A 25212-nucleotide genomic window follows, 5' to 3' on the forward strand; every position below is an offset into this window, starting at 1 on the left:
TCGAAATCAATTTATTTAGTAACATATTTGAAAAGGTAACCATTTATTAATTGTAAATTGGTTGAAATCAAGTTTTGGTGTAATTATTAAACCATATCCGCTCCTTAGGTGGAGCATATGGAGTCCACAAACGTAAAGTTTGGTGTAAACGGATATATAATTTGAAAAAAAATAATGAAACGCTATTCTAATTAATTCATTTATTCTATATGGTCCAGTTAGCACCATCTCAATAATATTCGACGATCTACCGTTTGTAGAGTCCAGTTGAAAGAAATTATGCCATTCCACTTAAGACATATTTGTAAATTATAGTAAAGAGTAAAAATAGAATCATTACGCATGATTCGTTAGTATCGACACACGTTACGATTTTGCAAATTCATTCACAAAACTGGTTGCGAAATATCTGACATCATATTCACATCATGAATGAATGGCATCCCCTCTCCCACGCAAAGCTCCCTAGAATGAGTTCCCCTGTACCAGGTAACGTTGCGAAACCTGAAAACTCCGCATCCTCGAGGTAGAACATATAAAACTGCGCGTATCTCGATTCGGCCATCATTCGATACGACAGCATCACAGAGGAAAGTGAAAAGAGTGGTAAGAGTGAAGTGAGACAGTACAGACTTTCCGTTGTCCAGTGGTAGGGTGTTGTTGCTAGCGATCTGGTGGTGGGAAGTTCGAATCTCGGATTGTATAAAGCGTTTGTGAGGGGCGAGTGGTACCCAGTCGAGCTTTGGCCGCGGGGAGAAGATTGTGAGGAACAGTGCTCTTTTATTGGACTTAGCAGCGAGGATACATCAGCCTTCCTTGAAGGCTCACTGCGCAATTATGGTTTGTCCTTTGAGATTTTATAACTAACACGTTTTTGAAAAAAAAAAACTCTCAAGTCTTTGTAATATTTATTCTTAATTACTAAGATAATAAGTAAAGTATTTAGATCACTTATTCAATGGGGCATTTAATGCTTGTAATAAAAATGGACTACACTGTGAATTTCATTCGCTAGTGTCAAATTAAATTAAATCTATATATTTGCATTCATTATCTAAATGGATGGTTAAATTTTTTAGTTACATCTTCAACTCTAAACAAAAAATATTTTATTTAAAAAAAAAACTATAAAAAAAAATATTTATCAATTTATTACTAACTAAAATAACGTTATGATTTAAACAAATTTTAAAATCTTTATTTTTTTATGTAAACGCGACTAGTTTCGAGAACTACATATGTTACGAGAAAACTAGTCGTTTTCTTGTATTGAAACTAGTCGTTTTTACATTAATAAACTCAAAAAAGTGGTCTCTAAATGTAAAACCCAATAATTATAAATAATAAACTAACCTAAAATAACACCTCCAATTTATTTAAATCAAAATTCAATTTTCTATTATTTTACAACCAAAAAGTTGTATTATCGAAAACACATTAATATTATTTCAGTTTTTAAAGCTGTATAAATACAATAAAATTATAAAAAATCATGGGAGTGGGCAAACTCTATTACTAGCAAAATATTCTGAATGTAATGAATAAAAATTACCTGCATAGAAATGAAATATAGTATTTTAATGATCACCAATTGTTTGAACTTGTCACACACGACCGCTTTTGTTTACCAAAAGCAACTCCCACGAGATCACACCAAGAAAAACAAGTGAAAACGAAAGTGAAGTTCAAAGTCTAGAACAACTTTTTATCTCAGTTTTCACTCTCAAATAAGCAGTATTTTTTTCTCAATCACAATTGGTTTTATTATAATTAACAAAATTGGTTTTGCTGTACAATTTTTGAAAACAACATTTGAAACGAAATAAAATATTATTTTTTGACATCTCATCAAAGATGAAGAAGAATATGGAAGTCTCAGCATTTATGGGCCTGACGACCGTCATAGGATGGTTTCAGTGGTCACTTTGCACACGTGTAACATTCACCAATTCTACCCATTTATGACAACCACACTACTCAAACTCTTGGAAGTTCTATATATATCAATCAATTTTGAAACATTGTTGTTGAATCACTAGAACTTCACTAGAGACATCTATTGGTGAGATGAAAAGAAGCTTTTTATTGAGCAAAATAAAATAATTATTTTTGTCGAATAATGAATATGATAATAAAAATGACAGATCTGTAAACCGATTGATAATCAAAAGTTCTTTTTCAGTTAAAATAAATCAAATTGTTAATGAAAAAAGTGCGTATTGCAGGAGAAAAAAACTTCTATTTGGGATATTAAACCAGACAATAATATGTATGGTATTATTATCAATAGTTGTAAATTTTAAATAGCTCAAAACGATACATAAATAAATTCCATAGATTCTACATGTACGTAAATATATTTTTTTTGACATCTCAACATAGGTGAAGAAGAATATGGAAGTCTGGGTATTTACAGGGCATATGACCTGTCATAGACTGATTAAGTGATCACTTTACCCACGTGCAACATTCTTCAATTCTACCCAAGATTAACAACCACACTACTCAAACTTTTGGAACTCCTAGATCAATCTCGTGACAGCCTATGACAAGTCGTAAACCCTGTAAACATCCAGATATCCATATTGTTCTTCATTATGTTGAGATGTTAAAAATGTAATAAATAACTCCTAGGTGAAGATAATCCAGATTTGTGAAGTATTTGGACACACTCAAATTTTGTACGTAAATATGTACATATTATATAATCAGTATGTACTCATTGAAAGTTCAATAAAGATGAGTTTTTTTAAAATATGATGTGTATTTTACGTAATTATCATCATAGAGAACTTTAAAAATATTGTTATGCATTCGACATTAACTTTGTGGAATGACGTGATGATTATTTTTACTTCTTTTGTTTATGTTGTAGTTTTCGAAACTAGTCATGTGTAATGAAATAAACTCATTAAATAAACTCACAGTGTTTATTTTTTAAATAACTTATAAAATCGTAATATGAATGGAAATTTATCTAATTATTATTAATAATGTGCAATACTTTCGATTGGCTGTATGCTTTCTGCGTAGACGTAATAAACCGTGACGCGGAAACCAACAATATTTGACCGGTGTGTGAAGTCACCCGCATAAACAAATCATAATCTTCTCGGATGCTAAGCTGAATTGAGCATCGTGTACATAGTTAGTAAGGCATGAATTTGCATGGCCAGTATGCTAGGAATACGGCATTCTGGCCTCGGACAGATGAAGCCCAAAGTCACGGCAATACTTTCACTTCTTACGGAGAAACGGTTGCATCTGTCGGATTAATCTCTTTGTGAAAATGCACTGCATGGTCATACTGTGGGTCGTATTCTTTGAACATTTCGATGAGATCAGGCTAAAGAAATAATCGTTTCAATATTGTAATTATATTTGTACATTATAATACAAATCATAGTACAATCTTCACGAACGAATAAATAATAATAAAAATGTAAAAAGTTCGCCCGCCTCCGTAGTGTTATGGTCAGCACGCTCTGCTACCGTTCTGTAGGTCCCGGGTTTGATTCCCAAGGGGGGTAAAATATATATAAGTGATTTTTTCACTGTCATATTTATTCAATATTACCCTGGACTGGTACCTGAAGCGGGGGGCTGATCACCTTTCCTTCATGCGTAAACGATCAAGATAACACTGCGTTTATATGACGCAGTGCCCTATGCACCATTGGGGTGCGGATAAGGGTTTATTATTATTATTATTATTATGTAAAAAGTACTTTAAATATTTTAAATTATGGTTCTCTAAGATCTAAAAAAAATAATCAAATTTAATTTTTTTTAGTAATATTGGCATCAATTTTATTTAAACAAAATTATTGTTTATTTAAATAAGGCCATTCTTCACATTTTAAGCAATATTTACACGTATGGTTTGGTAAAATTTACCAACGCAATGTTTCGACATTTTGCGAAATATTGACTGCGGAAAAATCAAAGATCCTGCATTCGTTATAAAACAAAAATTTCCTAATTATTTTCAAACGAGTGTTTCATAAGACGTTTACTTAGTATTCTCAATATTTTAAGAATCATTATTTATTACACCTTCGTTGAGTAGTTGGGATGTTTTGCATAGACATGTGAAATTTGGGGTTCGATTTGATAAATAATGTTTTCACCGCATTATTTATTACGGCTGCCCGGCAAAACAAAACCCATGATAATATTTAATCAATTAGAAAAGAGGAGAAGAGGCTAAAATTAAAATATTAATTTATTATAAACTTGACATTCATCCTTTTTTCCCTAAAATAAAGGCACGTTTTCATATCAAATTAAAATGGAAATTATGTACACTTCGTCAAATACAATAGGTATAATTTGGCGTTAATTTTTGCGGAACAATACAGAAATTGGAGAAATCTGTATGGGAACAAGAAAGTGAATATGTATTCGTAAATTACAGCTTGTGAGAAATAATATACTCCTTCATTGTTCAAATCAGCTCCAAATAGAAATTCAAGATCAAGATCTGGCAGTGAAATCATTTTGTGGATTTCTCACCAAAATAAGAATGGTTTAATCAGCAGACGATCATAAAAATTCGAGTAGATTATCAGTTAGTAGGTACAGTATATTTGTTGAATGTTTTTTTAAACATTAATTTAAAAGAAAAACACACACACAAACCATCATAAAATAAAAACTATTCGTCTAAATTTCGAAATGCGAGTCCAAAATTCTAGTAAGTTTGATACGTGTGAAGGTAAATACAATTTGGTTAGCCTTCCCAAAGCAGCATCTCGTAAAAAATGTTTTCTCTTCATGCCTAAATAATTCGCGAAATATCGTTGTGCAAGCAGTCTTCGCCATATTCATCAGAAAGTGAAATTTCTTTCTTCCCACGCGAGTCGCGAAATGACACAGCATCCAAAAGGCATCAGATGGGTGACTAATAAATAATTTTATTATTGTCTCCTTCGCTGCCATTGCGAAATATTTTAAATTAGTATTAATTTTATTCGGCGTTTCGTAAATAAGACCATTATGAAAACTGCGTAAAGTGTAAAGAATAAGGACAAAAACGAATCGTGGGTGTGATATAATAGCGGCAATGATACAATTCACCGCTTAGTATTCAAACACGGTACTTGATTGTGACTTGTATGGAACAAGAAACCGGTTACAGCATATCGAGCTCGTAATAAAGCGCACTGTAAGTGCTCTGTTACTGTACGCGAATTTCCATCAGCAAAATCACTTTTACTATTATTGTTTGAAAATGCTGTCCCATAATGTTGAACGGTAAATTGCATTTCTGATTCATTTTATTTTGTTTCTTTTCAGGCTAACATATCAACGATAAAAGGTATAGTTTGTCTAGCTATAGCGCTAGCATCAGTATATGCCGAAAACGAACAGAGCGGGTGGACTTGGGGCAGTCAACCAGATATCACATCTAGTCAAGAAGCTCAACCCCTCGAAGATTACATTGCGGATGAAACATCGTACTATGGGCAACAGGCAGCAGTTGAAACTAGTGCTAACTCCACAGACGTTGACGACTTTATCGATAATATTCTCGCCTCTAGCAGACAGGGGAGGAATTTAGAAGGATTTGATGATGTTTACAAAGATCCCAACGTCAAACAGGCTCTTGAGTCAGGTGACGATAGTCAAGCAAGAAACATCATTAAAGATCGTCTCTGCAGCCTTGGTTTAATGCAGGTAAATGCTTTGCTATAATTTAAATTCAGCACTCTCCCAAATCACTTAGGTAATTCTCGCTTTATGCTATCGGACACTGATTGTTCTAATATTATTTTATTTTCAGTGCGAAGGTGAATCATATGACCCAAAAAAGTCTTACGTTTCTCCGGAAGATCTTATTTATGCCCAGCCTGTTGATATTCAACCCATTGGTCGCCCGATCGCATCTATCCCAGTTAGAGGGCCACCAAGAGCTTATGGACCCCCGAAGCCCAATTTGAATGGAATAAGACCTCCCCAAGGACCCCCGCTAGGACCTCCAAGGAAAGTAGGATATGGTGGACCACCAAGGCCGGGATATGGACCTCCATCGAAGTATGGAGGACCGCCAGGTAGCTTTGGATCTCAAGGTCAATTTTCCTCTCAACAAGGGAGCTTTGCGTCCGGCTCACACAATAGTTTCTCCAGCTCTTTTGACGGACCATCTGGTCCAACTTATTTCTCTAAACCATTGGGACCTATTTATGATGGACCAATCGAAGTAGAAACTCCTTACGAATTTGAAAAGCCTCATAAAAGTATCAAAGAAAGCGGAACCTTCTTGGCAAATACTAAAAGTGACGGACAAGCTGTTCATATTCACCATCATTACCATCATGGTGAGGGAAGTGAGAAAAAACCTACAATCATTGTAAATAATCCAGTCCCAATTACTTCCGAGTCACAAATCCACAGTTCAGGAATATCGAGCTCACATTCCGGTGGTTACCAGTCAACATCTGGATTATCTGGGTTGAATTCTGTTAATGGTGGCGGATTCAATCCTGTCAATTCCGGATTCGGGAATCCGGGAGGTCTCTATGGCTCCGTTAAACCTGTTTACGAAAACCAGCAAGGATCTTTCTCAAATTCTGGTTATAAGGGCACTACTTCAGGACAGGGACAAAACCTCAATGGTGTTTACAATTTAGGCTATGCATCTGGTTCCGGTTACGCGCCTTCCTCCGGACTCAGCTCGTTCGGAACAACAGTGGGGTCATACGGAAACTCGAATCAATTTTACAAAAAAGAGTTAAACACGTCACCCGTAAACAATAATTTGCTCGGCGGTGGATCATCTTATTACGGTGGAACAAATCAATACAGCAGTCAGTTCGGATACACCGGTGATAAATACAAGGGACAGGAATCAGGGAGGGCAGAAAACTACGATTGTGTATGTGTCCCATTCGACCAGTGTCCTACTCAAGACGTAATAGGTCGTAAAGACGATCTGTTTTTGCCGATTGACCCAAGAAATCTGGGATCAAATATTGAAGCTTTGCCAGAGGAAAAGGTTGTTATAACTGATGGAAATGGTACAATGACAATTGTCCGAGTTGCTAAAATGGCAGACAGTAATATTACTGAAGAAGCTAAAGTTGAAACCAAGAAAATATCAAAAAGGGAAACAAATGACAAGGCCAGTGAATCTGCTAATAAAGCAATTGAACCGGTAAGAAGTTAATTAATTAAAAATATAATATAATCCTCCCTTTTTTACTAATATTCGTCACTACTAAAATAATATTTATTTTTTGGGAATGGGTCTTTATTAAAAAAATAAAATAAAATCATCTCGCCATCATACTATAATAAAAACATAATGTTTCCTTCTTAATAGGCGTAAAACAAAATTTTACTCTTTCTTTATTTTCTCAAATAATATATTTTATGATTTATTAACCATATTTCCTTTGTACTAATTTCATTCACTTAAACACGCTTTGCCTCAAAAACCAACAAAAATACATTGAGATAATACACGTAACTGCAAAGATATATTGAATTTAATGAGATTGTTACTAAAAAAATAATGCATTCGTGGAAACAGTCACAAAATAATTATATGGTTACTAAAGTGTTAAATTTAAATGTGATAACATAAAAATAACAGTTTTGGGTATAACAACATACCATATAATTGAAATATGTGAATTATACTTTATAACATTTATTATTATCACTGATGATTGGAAATTTCTTCAGCGCCAACACGGCTCTGACGACGACGGTAACCGAGGCATTTTTGGTCAAAAGGTCCAGCCTACCTTTGGAGTATCATTCGGACTGCCCAACTCCGGCTACGGCGGTTATCCTCTCAACCCTTTCAGTCACAATCCTGTCATCAATCCTTACGGATCCTCCATCGGGGGCGGTGGGCTGAATTTGGGATTGGTCTCGGTGGACCCATTGGTATCGGTACAAGTCACCAAAAATGATTACGGAGAAAAAGTCGTCAAGCCGTTAGTAAATTTGCACGTAACGCCCAATAAAAACATCATTCACAAAATAGGTTCTCTTTTTGAGCAAAAGAAGCATTTACTCTTCGGAGGAGGCTATGGCGGCGGTTACGGCGGTCACGGCGGCGGTTACCCCACGGTCCACCACTCCCACTACCACTACGGAGCTTCCCGACCCCCTCCACCCCACTACGGCCCCTCACCCCAGTACCACCACGGTCCCCCACCCCACTACCACGACCACCACGACTCTCCACCCTTCCTACATAGCCCTTCGCATCCTCCGTATTTCGGGTCCGGACCCGGAGGCTATCCATATTCCGAAGGCTTCAGAAACGCAGAGTATGATGAAAATGACGACCAAGATGTAACCGGTCCATATGCGAATGACGCTGATGACCTTAACGTGTATAGTAATTATGGTAGTGACTTTTATGGCCGTTCAACATCTGAAAATAATGTAAATACCCAAAACACACCAAACACTTACGCTCAAAACTACAACTCCTACAGTAGAACACAAAATATCCCCCAACAAGCTCCTGGCCACGCCGCAGGTGGTCGAAATGTCAAATTCCCTTCTAATCGCCGTAGGCGTGAGTTGTCCAAGTCTGAGGAAGAAAAGGTTCCCAATAATGATGATATCGAACAGAGAACTAAAGCCATTAAGGTAAATTGTATGGATCTGAGGATCATTAATATTACATCCATTCATTAGGCAAAGTACAAATTATACACATTTATACACCATATTTCATTTTATATTTAATATCCATAAGCATGATCTACCTGCCTGAACTAAACAACTTTGGCTGTCTACAAGTAAATCTTTCAAAAAGATTGCATAATACATATATCCATTTCCCATTGCATCTGTTATTACCTTCAGACTAATATTTATTTTGATTTGTCTTTATACCAAAAAATATTATGTCGTACCGATAAAAGCTTTACAGCGTGTTGATGAAATAAAAATATTTCAGCGCCAAGCTTACTTTGGACAAGCGCAGCAACAACAATGTGGGCCTCGCCATGTTTGCTGTCGTCGGCCCAACAGGCCTCAAGGCATCGGCGGCTCTAACAGGGGACAGTGTGGCAGTCGGCACTCCCAGGGAATCAACGGACGTATAAAGAACCCCGTTTATGTTGATGGAGACAGTGAATTTGGAGAATACCCATGGCAAGTGGCCATCTTAAAGAAGGATCCAAAGGAATCAGTTTACGTATGCGGAGGAACTCTGATTGATCATTTACATATTGTGACAGCAGCTCACTGTGTCAAAACGTAAGTACATAAATATTTTTACTTTCAATTGGATTTTTAGTAGATATCAAGTAGAAACCAAAGATGCCCAATCTACTAATAACGCAGCAAACCCAGTTGGTAGAAGTTTTAATATCAGGTTTTAAAATGAGATGATTGGGACGTAATTCAGGACTGACTGTATTTAACACATAATGTAAAAATTATATCAAAATGCATGTGTCAAAGTATCACTTAGATATGTTAACAAAGAATTTTTCATTTAGATACACTGGCTTCGATCTAAGAGTACGACTCGGAGAATGGGATGTCAATCACGATGTGGAATTCTACCCATACATTGAAAGAGACATCATCTCAGTCCACGTACATCCTCAATATTACGCTGGAACACTCGATAACGATCTGGCTATTCTCAAAATGGATCACCCTGTAGACTGGACCAAATATCCTCACATCAGTCCGGCTTGTTTACCTGACAAGTTTACCGACTACACTGGTGCCAGATGCTGGACCACTGGCTGGGGAAAAGACGCATTCGGAGACTTTGGAAAGTATCAGAATATTTTGAAAGAAGTTGACGTCCCGGTGATCGGTCATCATCAATGCGAAGCTCAACTCAGGCAGACCAGGTTAGGCTACCAGTACCAACTGAACCCCGGTTTCATCTGTGCTGGAGGTGAAGAAGGCAAGGATGCTTGCAAGGGTGACGGAGGCGGTCCCATGGTATGCGAGAGAGGAGGAACTTGGCAGTTAGTGGGAGTAGTATCCTGGGGAATAGGATGTGGTCAAGTCAACGTGCCTGGAGTATATGTAAAGGTCTCACATTACCTGGACTGGATCGCTCAGATAGCGGGAAGGTATTAATATATCCACTCTGCTCTAGTGTGATGTTCATAACAAACAAAAACCGAAATTCTTAGTCTGATCAAAAACTAGTATTCAGAAAGGTTTACTGTAAATACGCCATCTCAGAGTAAATTATCAGTGATAAAATAATACTTGTATTTATTCAATCGTTCTTTTACTATTTAAAATTAATTTAAGATTAATTTTAGGATAAATATTTATGATTTAGTACCTATCTTAAAATATTTTATTGTTTCATTTTTGGATGACTGAGAGAATGTCAAGTTTGAGTACAAACATAAGATATGTTGACATTCAGCGGCTCATCTGAAACTAAGTGTAAAATGCGTTACGCATGTTAATGTTAAATAAAAATAAAACTTTTAAAACGAAACCTTTTTTCATTATACTCTTTAAATAATTCATGTTTGTATTTATTAAAATATCACCTTTTAGGATGAGTAAATCTTGAAACAGAGTTGTATTATATATCTCTTTACTAAACTCAAAACAAAGAACCAATTAAATTACTTCAAAGAACCAATTAAAATTTCCACAATATAGATACTTATGAACATACAATTTAACTCAAAGCTGTAGACATTTATATGATGTGGATGTTAATAATTATAGTATCATAAAGTAATTATTGAGTGAAAATTTCACAAATTGGAGAAAACAAAACTAACAAAAGCAATCACTACAAACTAGGATTATGTATTGCAGACCTCTTTGGTTACCATCCTGAATTGGACTGCCAGGAATCCAACAAACACAAGCTATAAATAAAAGAATTTGCCAATACAGTATTCCAAGTAACTCCAGCCATATCCGAGCCCCAATAATTGATAGATAAGCTGTTTAGATTTCATCATAACAGTCAGATAATTATGCATTCTACGAATATATAGGCTGAAAAGCAGTGCCTACCCTGGATTAAACGCGTTCCATATATGTAGAAACAAGACCAGTGCCTACTATACCTTATCCTTACCCAACTATTCTGCCTATCCTGATTAAAAACTCTCTGAACGCCACTGCAAACAGTTATATAGGCCATACATAATTTGGGTTTGTACCCTATATTACAGGGTACAAACCTCGACAAGTATCACTTGTATGTTTTTGAATGTTTGGAAGATATTGTATTGAAACAATAAACCTCCAGTGTATGTACTTACATATATTCTGAAAAAAAAAATTATATATATAAATATATATATATATATATATATATATATATATATATATATATATATATATATATATATATATATATATATATATACATATTTATAATGATTGGTGCATTAACCTTATTCATTTAATGAATGATTTAAATTTTGATACTATTTTTGCTTAATATAGAAATCGGGGAAACCTCTTACGAGTGTTAATTGAAGTTTCACTCTACAGTATAAGGAACGATTTGACTGCACACTTTATCCAAGCATAGATAACTAATGACTGTAGGTTATGAAGCATTTATTTTCAGGTTGACTATGGATAATATTAGACGTAAGAGTTTACTAAATATAACAATTTATGAGACTGATTCATAAAATTATTAAAAACTGATAAAACATGGTTAAACTCAGTATGAAAAAGGTTTTTCTAATTCCTACCTTCATTAGAATAATTATATATTAGTTTGTTCAAAAACCAATAGATGTCACTTTGTAAAATAAAATAAAGTGTTAAAAAAAGAAAAGATTCATCTAAGCACAATTCACAATAAAATATTATATTAGACTATTTGTTCATTCGATTTAAGTTTTGTATTGACATTTCTCGGTGGAACTGCATTTTATATTTTAATATAACAACTACCAGCATCACCCCCCAGCCATCTGCAGTTGAATATCCACAATGATGGGAGTTTGACAAGCTGCTCTCCGGTATTACCATTTGCACAGGGAGGCGTCCTGCCCAACATCTTGGCCATGCTCCAGCCCAAGAAAACCGAGAAGATAGTGCAATAATACAGCGGCTCCACTTTCCCCCTTTCAGACTTAGCCGATTGACGACGTTTTTCTTTTAATATTTTTTTTCTCTCATTTTCATTTACTTTTGATAATCCATATCTGTATAAGCGTGCTTGAGGTAGTATTTTATGAAAATGGCGCTTTATAAATCATCCAAGATTATTAATATAACAAAGATATGTCGTAAAACCACCCTGATGTCGGAAATGACGAAACCCGATCACTGGTCACATAAAATAAATGCGGAAAAAAACTATATTGTTGTTATTTTATTTTACTAAATGTATATCGTTTGTTAAATAATTTGATACTAAAAAAGTGGAAGTAATAAACTAAAAATTATATAGGTCTCCAGAATGCAGGCGAATTCAGCTTCAAAAAAATCAGGTAACATAGAATGAGGCTACTTGAACTTTGATGTGTTACTTGAGCCCAGTACAAAAAAAATTAAATCTGTATTTGGTCTACAATAATGAACGTATCAACATGATTCATTGTTTCCCTGGCAGGTGACACTTATTGTCACGATACTTCGATCGATACCACAATCAAAATAGTTTTTTTGTACTGGGCTCAAGTAACACATCAAAGTTCAAATAGCCCCGTTCTACAGTATACATCACACAAAAAATAACAAAATAACTTTAAATCAAGTTTATTTTTACTATCATAAAAACTAATAGATTATATGGTAATATAAAAAGACAGTATTCATAGTGTTGATATAATTTGAAACGCTAAACAATTATTGAGTGTTTTGTTCACTATAAAGGTGTTTGGACACATCTGTTCCAAGTCCCACTGGCAGAACATCCGATGAATTCTCGTCAATCTTATATGTTTTATTGGGACTTGTTTTATACACAAACCTTAGGTGGAGATTCTCGGGAGCCTGTTAAATAGAATCAAAATATTAACAATCCATGTTTTAATTACTAAACAACCATCTCTATATACACGGGTCTACCAAACAATAAAATGACTCGACTGCAATCAGTGTTAAACGCAGCAGCGAGACTAATTTTTGGAATATCGACGGCGTGGAATGCTCTTCCACCAATGGTTAGAAATAGTGAGAGTGAGATGATCTTTAGAAAAAGACTAAAAACGCATTTGTTTGCTAAATCATATCCACCATAATATTTTCCCCAATTCATTCACAGTGAAGCGCCCTTGAGGTATTTTTTTACGAAAATGGCGCTATATAAGTTGTCCAAATTTATTATTATTATTATTATTATCTCGCTAAACGACATCTTACACTTGGGGCGCTTTTGTGTACTACATCGAATTTTACCGTCCGGCAGTCCGGTTAGTATGATAAAACGGATGATTGGCTTGTGCTTTTGGCCATCTTTCTTTGGATCGGTGTGCTTCATCGGTGCGTGATCACGGCGAGCGTAACTTCGATCACGCTAAACTGTCGAAGTCCCTTTTATTTAAAAAAAAAAAAAACGGACTGCCGGAAGGTAAAATTCCATGTAGTGCACTAGCGCTTGTACACCGTTATCATGTCCTTTAAATTACTGTACAGATTATCATTAGGAGGGCAAATAAGTATGTACAAATCAAAACACTTTTTCAAAATACTTAAATGATATTTGTGTTAATGAATAGTTACATTTTTGCCCTATGCTTCTAATCTTACGTTTTTTTTAAATGTGTATCTACTATAGCCATTTATTGTTTTATATTTTGCCCTGTGTTAGTTGTGGTTAGTTGTTTTTAAACTTTCTTATTTGTGTTACAGTCTTGTTAAACTTAATCCCATGTCCCAAAATGAGAAATGAAAATAACTCATCGGAATATTATATACATATATGACTTGTGTAAGTAATGTTATAAAAAAAAGTGAAAATGTAAAGAAACATAGTTTACCTTCAATCCTTTCTTTTCATAATCTCTTATAACAAATTGTTTGAGTAATGGAGGGAATTCTATCTTAGAAGGAACCACTCTTTCTGGGACGGCAGCTGTAATTTTGCAATAGCTTTCTTCTTCACTCTTGGGTATCAATCTGTAGTCAGGTTTATATGACGTGCTGTCTAGTTTTGTAATTTCCGGAATAGTTCTACCTCTGAATGTTTTTTGAACCCAGATCCTTACTTTGCGTGGATCCTGGAAAATAATAACCACAAGATTAAGGGAATGTAGCAAAAGTGAGTACATCGCAAAAACTTACACAATCAAAAGACCATGCACCCAGAAATTACGAACACATAAATACACTGTTATTATTGCTACATTCTAAATTGTACATGTCTTTTTCTTCCTAGCTCCATCCTAACTTATCATCTTTGCAGACAGTTGGGGTCAGCTCTTCTCGTCCTCAGGTTGTAGGTCCTTCTGTCATATACTACATCACCTAGGCCATGCTTTCGAATCATGTTATCTTTGTGTAGCAACCATGAATTTTTTGGTCTTCTTCTAGATGTCTTTCGAGGAAGATCCATGGCAATCGGCTGGTTTACAATATGTTCAAGTTTTCTACGTACTCTGTGGCTATACCATCTCAATTGCCTTTCCTCTACCTTACTATTGATGTCAGTTAGACCCAGGCTTCCACGAATGCATGAACAACGAATAAAAAATATTCTAAAGAAAAAAGTTAATTTTTTTCCGGATGTTTCTATATGTCCTACCCATACTCGATACTGTTTACGTATGACGCATATATAAGTCATGCTCGGTTAATGGGTTAAAATCAGAGGGTCCCAGTGCAGCCAACCTCGTAGCCCGATGTTTTCAGTATTGGATTATGTGAATCTTAAGAAGCGAACCATGCGATCATATATTTGGGTTATCATATGACTTATTGCGGAAAAGTAATTGTAACGCACTCGAGAGAAAAAAATGTGAAATGCTTAATTATGTACAACATAAGACCGCAAATAAACACATACTTAGATTTTACTCAAAATACTGCTGGGATGGTCAAAAACTAAGTTTGCCATTTAATTGAGAATGATTTATTTATTTAAGAAACAGTTTGAGATGTAAAAAACATTATCCAAAAGGTTTTGAAGACAAGAATCATACTTGATTCAGTGATGGGCGATTTAATTAAAAACTGAATCAAGTAATTGAGTAGTACTTGATTAAGAAGTATTGTTGTTGAATTAAGAATGACGTGTTGAAGAAGTCTTTACTTAATTCAATTTTTCGATACGATAATTCAAATTGAATCTCTCTAGTCAGTAGACAAATTCAGTTGCTTTCTTCTAGTTCCGATTTCAACAAAAAATGATAAAAAGAAATGTTAACCTATAAGGCATAATTCATTTTAAAAATACACAAATTACAAAATACAAATTATTCACTGCTTCACTCTGTATTAAACACATCACTCCTTTCAACAACATCATATATCGAAAATCGTCAATTTTCAGTGGTGCATGTTCTCGGCCCATAATGCCCAGAAAATGTACTATATCCCAGCAAAAGCGACATATTTTTAACTTAATATTTACCCGCTACAGGGCAGAAAGCGTTGTTTTTGCATTTTAAAGAAAAGGTATTGTTTAATTATTTTTTTTTTAAATATACTAAATATTTTTCAAACGGAGAAATAACGTTCAGGTTTTACCTAAAAAGATCTGTTGCACAGTAAAAAGTTCAATAAGTGGCTTGGTATTTATTTTTATTACATTTTATTATATTTTTTACTTTAAAAACGATCTCTTGAAAAATCAATTTTGATATTTGACTTTGTTGAAAGGAGTGAGCGACATGTCACGCGAGCGGCATGGGAACGGTAGTAGTATTTTTATTTCTTTAAAATGAAATATGCTTTTTGAAAGAAACAGTAACCATATTTTGCTTACTCTGAATTTAGGTGTTTTAATGTAAAATAGTTTATTCAAAATATATGTTTATTTTTAAGGTTATAATGTCCGTTCGAATGCCCAAAAACATTCAATAACATTATCCATCATAAATCAAATCTTACGAAAACTATCTATTTGTAAGAAAAGAAATAAAATCAACATTTTAAATAACAGTAGGTAACTTAATATTTTAAAATGTTATGATGTAGTCATGGTCCAGTAAATACAAATTGTCAAAGTAACTATGAAGTAAGCGAGTAAACAAAAAGAAGTAATGTTTAAAAAAAAGACAACCATATAAACATTGAAAAACGATAGTACTTGCCTCATTCGGTTGGGGTTCAACTTTTAAAATTTTCATAAAAGACTTTTCAGGATACCTTTCAAAAGTTGATCTTACAACTATCCTGCCAACGCCGTAATCTTTCAAATTGCCGACAATTTCCCACAAAGACTTTCCTTTAAAAAGGGTTTTTCGTCCTATATACACAACATTAGACATCGCGAAGAAAATGTCGAGGAAAACTTGAGAAAACTGAATGAAATTTTAACCTCAAATTCGAATGATTCGAAAAAACGATTAGGGATGGGCATACATTCTTACTCGAAAAAATGACAGTAGAAGTAAATGAACTGGTTCGTAATAAAAGACCCGGATCTCTCAACTTGTTCGGCGTTGTCGTAATACAATACAACGCGATTACGTGACCATCGCAAGTTCTCGCGAATTTTACACGTATGAATCTGCGATTTAACAAAGAGATCTCGAATAAACTTTAAAATGTAAATTCACAGTAAAATCGGGATACAATTTTATGTTGTTTCACATTTTCAATAAATTTCGCAGCTTAGTTAAAAAAAATTGCTTTGCAAGAGCAGATCTGTCAGGAAGCCTAAATGCTTCTGTATCAGATCTGGGCATGTGGTGGGACAGCTTTCAAGATCTCAAATAAATATCTTAATTAGTCGCGCGGATGCCAATAACGACATTTATTCATGATCTGTAAAATAAAGTAAAATTCGCGAGAACTTGCGATAGTAGCATTGTAATAGGACGACGCCTTTAAGTGATGAGTCAAGTAGTCGGTCTTAAAAATAAACGAATGATCAAATGATTTTGAAAAAAGTCAAGAAATCGGTTTTAAAAATTAATGAATGATCCGATGATTTAAAAAAATTATTAGTTCAATCTTTCCGTCAATGATTGTTAGCAATCATTTATTATTCGATTCAAATATCACATTGATGAATATATTGTTATTTTCAACAACAACAACAACAAAACTATAGATGTATGCAAAGAGATTTGTTTACGATTACTATTATGTATGTGTGTGTATTTTTGTTGTTTTTGTATCAAATGCTATTGAAAAAGTGTATTATTTTGAAAAAGTTGGTACACTTTTTTTTTTAAATTACCTAACGTCTAAGTGACTCTGAAATCTAGCTACGGCTTATGTAACACCGCTAATCCTGACCCTATTCAGGCTTCAACTTTTTAAGTTTTATAGCCTATGCATACTTCTGAGTGGATTTACTCTTTATGTTGAAAGTTTTTATAATTTCATGCAATTCATGAGTGAAAATTCAAGGCAAAAACACTCGCAAGGTTGGTACACTAACAACATCAAATAAGAGTGTTAAATAATCCTACTGATTAATCGTTATCCGAATGAAAATAATCGCTAAAATCACTTAAATGAGTCAGTAGAAAAACCTGTGATCACAATAAACCGACTAGCCATCCCTAATTTATTAATTCATACGTGTCTACCAATACAACGCCTAAAAAAACAGGTAAAACAACAATTACACCAGCATTAAAAATTTGAGTACCTACCCTATTACAATTTTAACGGGGAGAGTAGTATTTGAAGTATTGGTTTTAAAAAAAAATAAAAGGATTTATTGCAACCCTATGACATTAAATTTATATCTGAAAAAATATAATTTTAACTTATTCATTTAGTACAAATAAAAATATATCTAAAGCAAGTATTTGAATCTTAATGTATATGATAATATGAAATTTTTGAGGGTGTAATAAATAAATATTTATACATATAAATTTTATGATAACCTTAACCTGAAACTTCGACAGGAAATCATTAAGTGCTACGATGTATGGTTATGGTCCGTATTGCTATAGGGCTGTGAAACCTGGATCATATTCCCCAGATGGATATGGTCACAAATGAAGAAGCTCTTAGAAGGCCTGGATCAGGTTGATAACTCCTGTTGAATGTTTGTAAGATCTTATATCTGCATCACGTATTTCATGAAAATAAATATCACTTTCTACAATTGATTATGAAGAGGAACGCAGGCAGAAAACAAACATATATCATAAATCCTGATGTTTTAAAATATATGTATACATATATATAAATTCCATCTCCAAAAACCCTCTGTCCTTTAAAGATACTTTGTATTGTAAAGGAATAGCAAAATGTTTGTGTGCATTTAAGTTTGTGCTTTTGTTTTGCGCCTTGATATGAAAATATAATACATAATGGTTCTTTATAGACATATGGTTCCTCGAGCACCCAACATGGCTGCTGAGAGAACCACGCTCCACGATTTATTTAATTTTCGCCGGACATTTACATCTCAAGTCCACAATTTTTTGCTCATCTATAAATATTGTGATTGGTGTTAACTTGAAATGGTAAAAATTTATAATTTTACAAAGGTTAACTGTTAATGATGAAAGTGTATCAATAATATGATTGCGTAGTTCAATTTAGCAATGCGGATCCTAAACGATGTAGTGTAGTATTTCTAAGAATCTTTGCCGAATGAACACATGTTACGACCATAGTGTATTCATCCGAAACCCCTAGCTTCTCGGGGATAAATGAGTGCAATTAAAATGTGCAAAGACAACAACAATCCTAGAACATGTGCTTAAACGTTTAAATTTTATGAAATAGAACTACAACCTTAAATACCTCAATTACACCAGCTCCCATTAGTATGAAAGTGAAAGCGGAAAATCTCAGAGACATAACCATCATGTTGGATCACGGAAGGGCGGCAAAAGAGGATAAAAGTGAAGTCCCATTTGAACTGTGCTAGTCTGGAAGTTGGCCATCCACAATGACGAGGAGCTCAACAAGCTGCTCTCCAGCGTGACAATCGCTCAGAGAGGCGTCCTGCCCAACACCTTGGCCATTCTCCAGCCCATGGGGATCAAGAGGAAGGCGTTTTAATTTATCGGCTCATCTTTTCCCCGCTCCAGACTCAGCCCACTCGACGGCCCAAGACCGATTGACGACATTTAATCTATTTGTTTTATGTATATCATTATCATCATCATCCTTTTATTATTATTACTATCCATGTCCTTATTAGCGCCCTTGAGGTAGTATTTTACGAAAATGGAGGTAAAAAAGTTATCCAAATTTAATATATTATTATAATCCATTGTTAAAAAAATCTCTGGAAATATCAGCAGATGTCTTCTGTTGAAGTACAAAATAAGGTATAGTGAATAAGGTAGAGAATAAAACAGGTTATAAATTATATTGAAACATTTTATTTCAAGATGAAATACTTGCATTATAAGTTAATTAATTACATTAAATAAGTATTAATTCTAATAATATTTTATTATTTTGCTATCTACCCAAGAAATTATTTACATTTAGTATATCAGTTGGAATAAATAATTCTCAGAGTTATCGCAATTGAGCATTAGATATTGGTTAAACCGGCTCTATGCTTTATAGTGCTATATACATTGCATTTTTTTAAGTATTTAAATAATTCAATAAATCAGCCTCACTCTTTTGCATTGAATAAAGGAGGAGTCGTAAGGAGAACATTTTTTTAAATCATTTATATGGTAGTAACTACTAACCATATAAATTAACAATACAGAAATGCAACTAAAATAACAGGGAACATTAATCAAATTTCAAAAACAGATAAAATCATTAAGGAATTGACAGCGGATCATTACAATAATTGCAACTTGTTGATCTGAGAAATATTTGAACATAGTTGTACTTTTTTATTAGTAATTTTTCTGAAAACATTGAAGTTGTACAATTTTAACTAAGTTTTATAATAACAATTGCTTTAATCACAATATTAAATATAGCATTCATGGTATACTATGTATGTACATGTACATGTAAATCTAAACATTGGCATACAATTTAGCATTGCCTCTTGAGATATTATTACTGTTTTTCTTTATTGAATGCTCTCCGTAAACTGAAGCAATTCATATTACGAAAAAGCAAAAATTTGAGGCCATATTTTCAAACCAATTTTCTACAGCAAATTACAAAACCATTTGGATATAGTAAATAGCTAAAAAACATACCAGAAAATACTATCAGTCTTGATAACACGTATCTTTAATTTACAGACACTGATATTTATAAAAAAGAGACATCACAACAGAAGAAAATGCTATGGAAAAGACAACACACAATATAAATTACTTTAAATAAATAAAACCAGCATTAAAATAATTAAAATTGCATTATAAAATAGTGTCTAAATGAAAATTTACCACACAAAATTATTTTGGATGTAAATGAAGTGTACAATAAGATACCGTAAAACACTTTCAATCTATTTAGAATTACCTATATGCATAACTCCAACAAATGTGGGTTAAATAATATGTATAAATAATTAAGCTACTATCTTAAATTTATAATAATAACTATCACGCTGGCGTAGAAATAACAAAGGAAAACTCTAGAACACTAATATAGTGTTATGGGAGTGATATTTTATGGATATTCAAATAATAATGTTCATCCAATTCTATAAGTTTGTATTTTTTTAAGAATTTTATTTCTATAAATATTGAAAAATATTCAATACACAGATATTAAAACATTTTTGTCAACATAGCAACAAAGCATCTTTGTAAAAAGGAATGGATAATGTTGATTTGAAATTATTAAACTTTACTCAAATGAAAAACAAAATAGATACTTTTTAACTGAATTACATAAAAAAACAAACAAGTGTATATAAATTTATAAATATGTGCTGAAAACACAATCATATAATAGATCCATATGTTTTTCAACTATATCACGCAGATTCGTATGTGGTTTAACGATCACCATTTACATCAGTCTCTCATTGCCAAATAAACGAGTAATATTAAGGTACACTAAATTAATAATAAATTATATTTATCTGGCAAGATTTTAGGAAAATTTGAGAAACTGTGATCTGGCAATCACTTAATTAAATAAACTATCATAATATAAGATTAATAATTTTACTGTTACCTCGCGGCAACTGCCTTAGTAACCTATTAATCTATAATTGGCAGAATTACCTAAATATATAAATAGTAACATAAAACTTGATCAATGATAGTATATTTAGTTTGGTACCGTAAACACTTTCAGTGAACACATTAGTAATCATCGCGTGTAGATTTCATCCTGACACCAATTGTGCAAACTAAATCAGTTAACTTACGCAAATTCTATAAATGAAACTGAACAATTTGGCGGCTACTTATTATTAATCATAAATAATTTAATTACTTATATTTGAATTTTCCCTAATGGCAGTTCAAACTGCTCTCGGTAAATTTGAATTTAACAGTATCAAATTAAACTATCGGTTCAATATACGCGAGGACCGCTCGCCGGATAACTAAATCATTATATACACGGATCCGGCGAGTTGCTCCTCTCGCTTCATTACTGATACAATCTAAGAGAATAAATCAGATTTACAAGGAACATTTCACAGAGGCAGTGTGTAAACAATATTATTAACAGTTCATTATCACAATCAGCAGTAATCTGCTCGGACACCCGAATGGGTCGTCTCGGGAATCAACAATTTCCTATACTCTCGGAGCCGAGTCTCTGCCTTGGCGGACGTGGCCTGCCTCCTGGCCGTACATGCCGGACTCCCGGCTGTACGTCATATACTTCTAAGGGCAACGTTAGTATGTACAGGTAACAATCTGCACAGCGCGGAGCTGCGGGGGCTCTCGGGGTGGCGGCGCTGCGTGGCGCGGAGCCGCACGGGGTGCGGGGGGCGGTCCGGGGCCGGGCCGGCCTGGCGGGTCCCCTATATGAGGTTCGCATACGCATTGCACGGGTACGTGTTCCGGTACACCGTCTCGATGGCGTCTCTCCACTCCAGGGCAAACGCATCAGGGTCTTCCAGATAGTACGTTCTGTTGGGCTGTAACAAGAGACAATAAATCATTATTAAAAAATACAAACTAACATTTCTACTATCATGTATTCTCGCATTAGAACGCACGCATTCAGGTGTTTTATTATATACACAAAGTTAGTAGAAACAAGTGTTTCTATTTCCATAGATAAATTATGCTCATATGAATACTATCTGATTGCCCCTTTGAGTTAAGTTTAGACTATGATGTTCTCTGCGTTAATCTAACCATAACGTTTGTGTGAAAGAACTAAGAATAAAAATAAATGATTTCTACATTTTTACCTTTTACTATGTTTTTACCTATACATAATAATTTTTGCAACATTTTTTGTTTTGATACATTTTTAAAAATTGATTAAACTTTTACTAAGGAAGTCTTTGGCCTGAAAACGTCTATTTGAAAATCACTCGTATATTTGATATTTTATAGATCCCATATCACAGGAGCGCAGGATTTGAAAAGATCTAGTTTGATAATGTGCACTCACCGTGTGAATGAAGAATATTCTGAAGTTCTTGGGCTCCACCCAAAGGTCTTTGGACCAGGGGATTTCGCCCTTGACCACCATGGTAGCGGGATCGACGTAGAAGAGCCGGGGACCCGTGGTGAGGAGGAGCATCCTTCTTCTCGCAAACAGTCCCTTTCTCTTGTCCACCAGCCCGTGCTTCAGGATGAGGTTTCCTTCCACGAACTTGTGCCACTTGTTGTTCTCTTGCTGTTTCTCTAGCCTCTTCCTGAATTCGTCGGGAGATATGTCGTACATTCCGCAAACTGCAAACAATAAAACATTGTTAGATATAATTTGTAAAAAAAAAAGACCTTAAAAAAAGAGCAATACAGTCGGATGAAAATCAAATCAGAATAAATATAAATTTAAAATTATAATTAATTTCTCGCTATAAACATAATTTAACGAAATGTTAAACACAAGTTGTGCAAAGAAAGATAGATTATAATTTATAGATTTTTGAGAACAGCTGAATTAACAGAACTCACAAAGGTGGTAATATAATCCGACGAAGAAAACTTTTCATTATATCTTTTAGTAGGTATTCGTATCATGCCGACGTTACGCAAATGCAATTCGCGCGTACGTGCTCTTCTACTCGAAATACGTACTACACGGAGAGATAAATGCCCAGTTCTTGTGAAAATATTATAAAACTGAATCAGGTATCCTTTGTTGGAAGTTGGGATGATCAGTAAATTGCAGCCTTTAATATAGGTTAAAATATCTCTACGCTATAACTGAAACGCTCTATTTCACTGTGCAAACTCATTAGAATTGACAGTGTGTTTTTTTTGGAATCAGGAAATAAATAAAAAATCAGATAGATTATATATTTTTTGAAGAAGGTATCTCTGCTCAGACGGCACAAAGTTTCGCGAGCGCCGTCACAAAAGAACCATTACATAATCGCTCATTCGTGAGCATCAAAACATTGAGCTCTATTTAGAGAGAGTCTAGACGCCTTTCATTAAAAGGGTATTAAAAGATAAACATGTTATTAACACGAGATGGCGGACGCGTTAGAATCGCGGCCGCCCAAACGGACGCTCGACGGGAACGCCGGCCATTCGCGCTAACATCGCCACACACTCAAACTAAATATAGAAAAGTGAATGGACAAGATATTAAACCCATAAAGCGGTTGTTTAGATTAAAGAACTAATAAGGCTACGATATTAGATGGTCATTCGTTGTGCAAAAACTGATCGAAGTATGTCAACCGATTGTTTCGCGAAGGGCCCTGACCTAAATGCGGCGGTTCAAGTAGATAGTGGTAAACCAGGTAATTACGTCTGATTTTGTCACTAAACCGTGTAAGCGGAAAAACGAAACAAAGAACACAAATGCAAAACAAACAATTTGAATTAAAAGATCAATGGCATAAAAAAGCTCTCCAAAATGTTATAACTTATCTATAACCATCTAATTTTTGGCGAGGAGAAAAATGTTTTCGGATAAACGGCAATATTCCTTATTAGCGCGTAAAAAGATAGCTACCTAAAATTGTATATCAAATACTTGGATTTACGAAAAATGATCGTAAAATTGTACTAGTTAGTGATGATCATCGTATGTAGGGTAGGCATCGCGCAAAGTAGGCCGCAGCCGAATGTCGCGCTGGAGCTAGTCGAGTCCCTGGTAGGCAGCGGCCGGTGGTTAGTGGCTGGTCAACTAGCGCGGCCGGAATTCATTCATCCGACGGTGGGCGGCCTCGCCAGGAGAGGGGAGGCGGAAAGTCGGTCAGCGAAATGGTTACGTGAGAGAGCCGTAAACAAAACGTAATGCCTCGAGAGTTGCTGCAATACGTAAACGCGTCACAGTGCACAACAAACGCTACGGGCAATTCGTAACACCGCCGGATACGGCGGACATCGCCTATAGGAAACTGCGCCTCGGATCTCGAGACCGCGATGCGTCTAGTCGACAAGAAAATGAAAACCTTATTCAATCGGTAAAACGCGACGGCTGCAAAATCATTTTTAAGAAAAACATCGATAACGTTAGATGGAAACGAGAATTGCGATTTTCTTTAATCGATCAAGTCAGACCTAGATACGGTGATATAGCGAAATTCCCCTTCCGCTTTGCGGAATAGAAAGTCAAGACCGTTTTTGTTTTGAATAGCGGCGATGGTTGCGCAACATTAGCGTTCCGCTATCTGCGCAATAGCCCGCAAGGCTGTGTATCGTATTATCGCCAAACGGCCTAGAGCCTACGCGGACAGACAATGCCACGCGAGGGGCCCGTGGCGCAAAACGCTTTCCTAATGGGGAAAACTAACAATATCGGAATCAGTAGCCAAAGAGACAGGTTGGAAAATGGCAGCGAGATTATACGAGCCACAAAAGAAACGAAAGTCTTCCGCGACGCAATAAATTCAGGTAGTGGAGTGGCGCGGCGCATACCGCAACAAGGCCGGCCACTGCGGTCCCGCGCTGTCTGCTGCTGGAACTTTCTTCTGTCGGCAAGTAGGCCGCGCCGCCATTAGCAAACTGGGGCCGGTTTCGGAGATTATCAGCCATGGGAAGTCGAGATAGAGAATGCACCCAGAGTGCTTCGAATCGCGGGCCGATCATTAAACCATTCTCAGCGACGTCCGTGAGAGTGAAAGTCGAGCAGGGAGGGAAAACGGCGAATGCCGCTTGTCACGTA

The 25212-nt window shown here is 35.0% G+C and overlaps 2 protein-coding genes and 1 long non-coding RNA gene across 6 annotated transcripts in view; 1 reads left to right on the plus strand and 2 right to left on the minus strand.

The window, feature by feature from the left end:
* The first annotated feature begins 563 nt into the window (after positions 1-563).
* LOC148313422 (uncharacterized) lies at positions 564-10450 on the plus strand. Its single transcript, XM_088262895.1, has 6 exons — positions 564-840; positions 5299-5679; positions 5786-7156; positions 7690-8613; positions 8927-9228; positions 9474-10450. Exons 1-6 carry the CDS (start codon positions 838-840, stop codon positions 10072-10074), a joined length of 3582 nt encoding a protein of 1193 aa, XP_088119021.1. The 5' UTR covers positions 564-837; the 3' UTR covers positions 10075-10450.
* A 2230-nt stretch (positions 10451-12680) lies between these two features.
* LOC148313423 (uncharacterized) lies at positions 12681-16790 on the minus strand. Its single transcript, XR_015837799.1, has 3 exons — positions 16194-16790; positions 13920-14159; positions 12681-12933 (listed from the first exon to the last, which is right to left on the minus strand). It is a non-coding gene; the product is annotated as an uncharacterized LOC148313423 (long non-coding RNA).
* Positions 16791-19390: 2600 nt separating this feature from the next.
* Positions 19391-25212, minus strand: part of LOC148313424 (3-phosphoinositide-dependent protein kinase 1-like) — a 212884-nt gene continuing 207062 nt past the window's right edge. For all 4 annotated transcript variants that reach the window (XM_088262915.1, XM_088262908.1, XM_088262930.1 and 1 more), the window contains 2 exons: positions 22537-22820; positions 19391-22051 (listed from right to left, as the gene is read on the minus strand). In XM_088262915.1, the coding sequence (XP_088119041.1) occupies positions 21935-22051; positions 22537-22820 (401 nt within the window). In that variant the 3' untranslated portion in view covers positions 19391-21934. The remainder of the gene's footprint in view (positions 22052-22536; positions 22821-25212) is intronic.

The sequence above is a fragment of the Brachycentrus maculatus genome, unplaced genomic scaffold (genome assembly GCF_059751285.1).
Source record: "Brachycentrus maculatus isolate JH-2025_06_01 unplaced genomic scaffold, ASM5975128v1 h1tg000012l, whole genome shotgun sequence".
Lineage (NCBI taxonomy): Eukaryota > Metazoa > Arthropoda > Insecta > Trichoptera > Brachycentridae > Brachycentrus > Brachycentrus maculatus.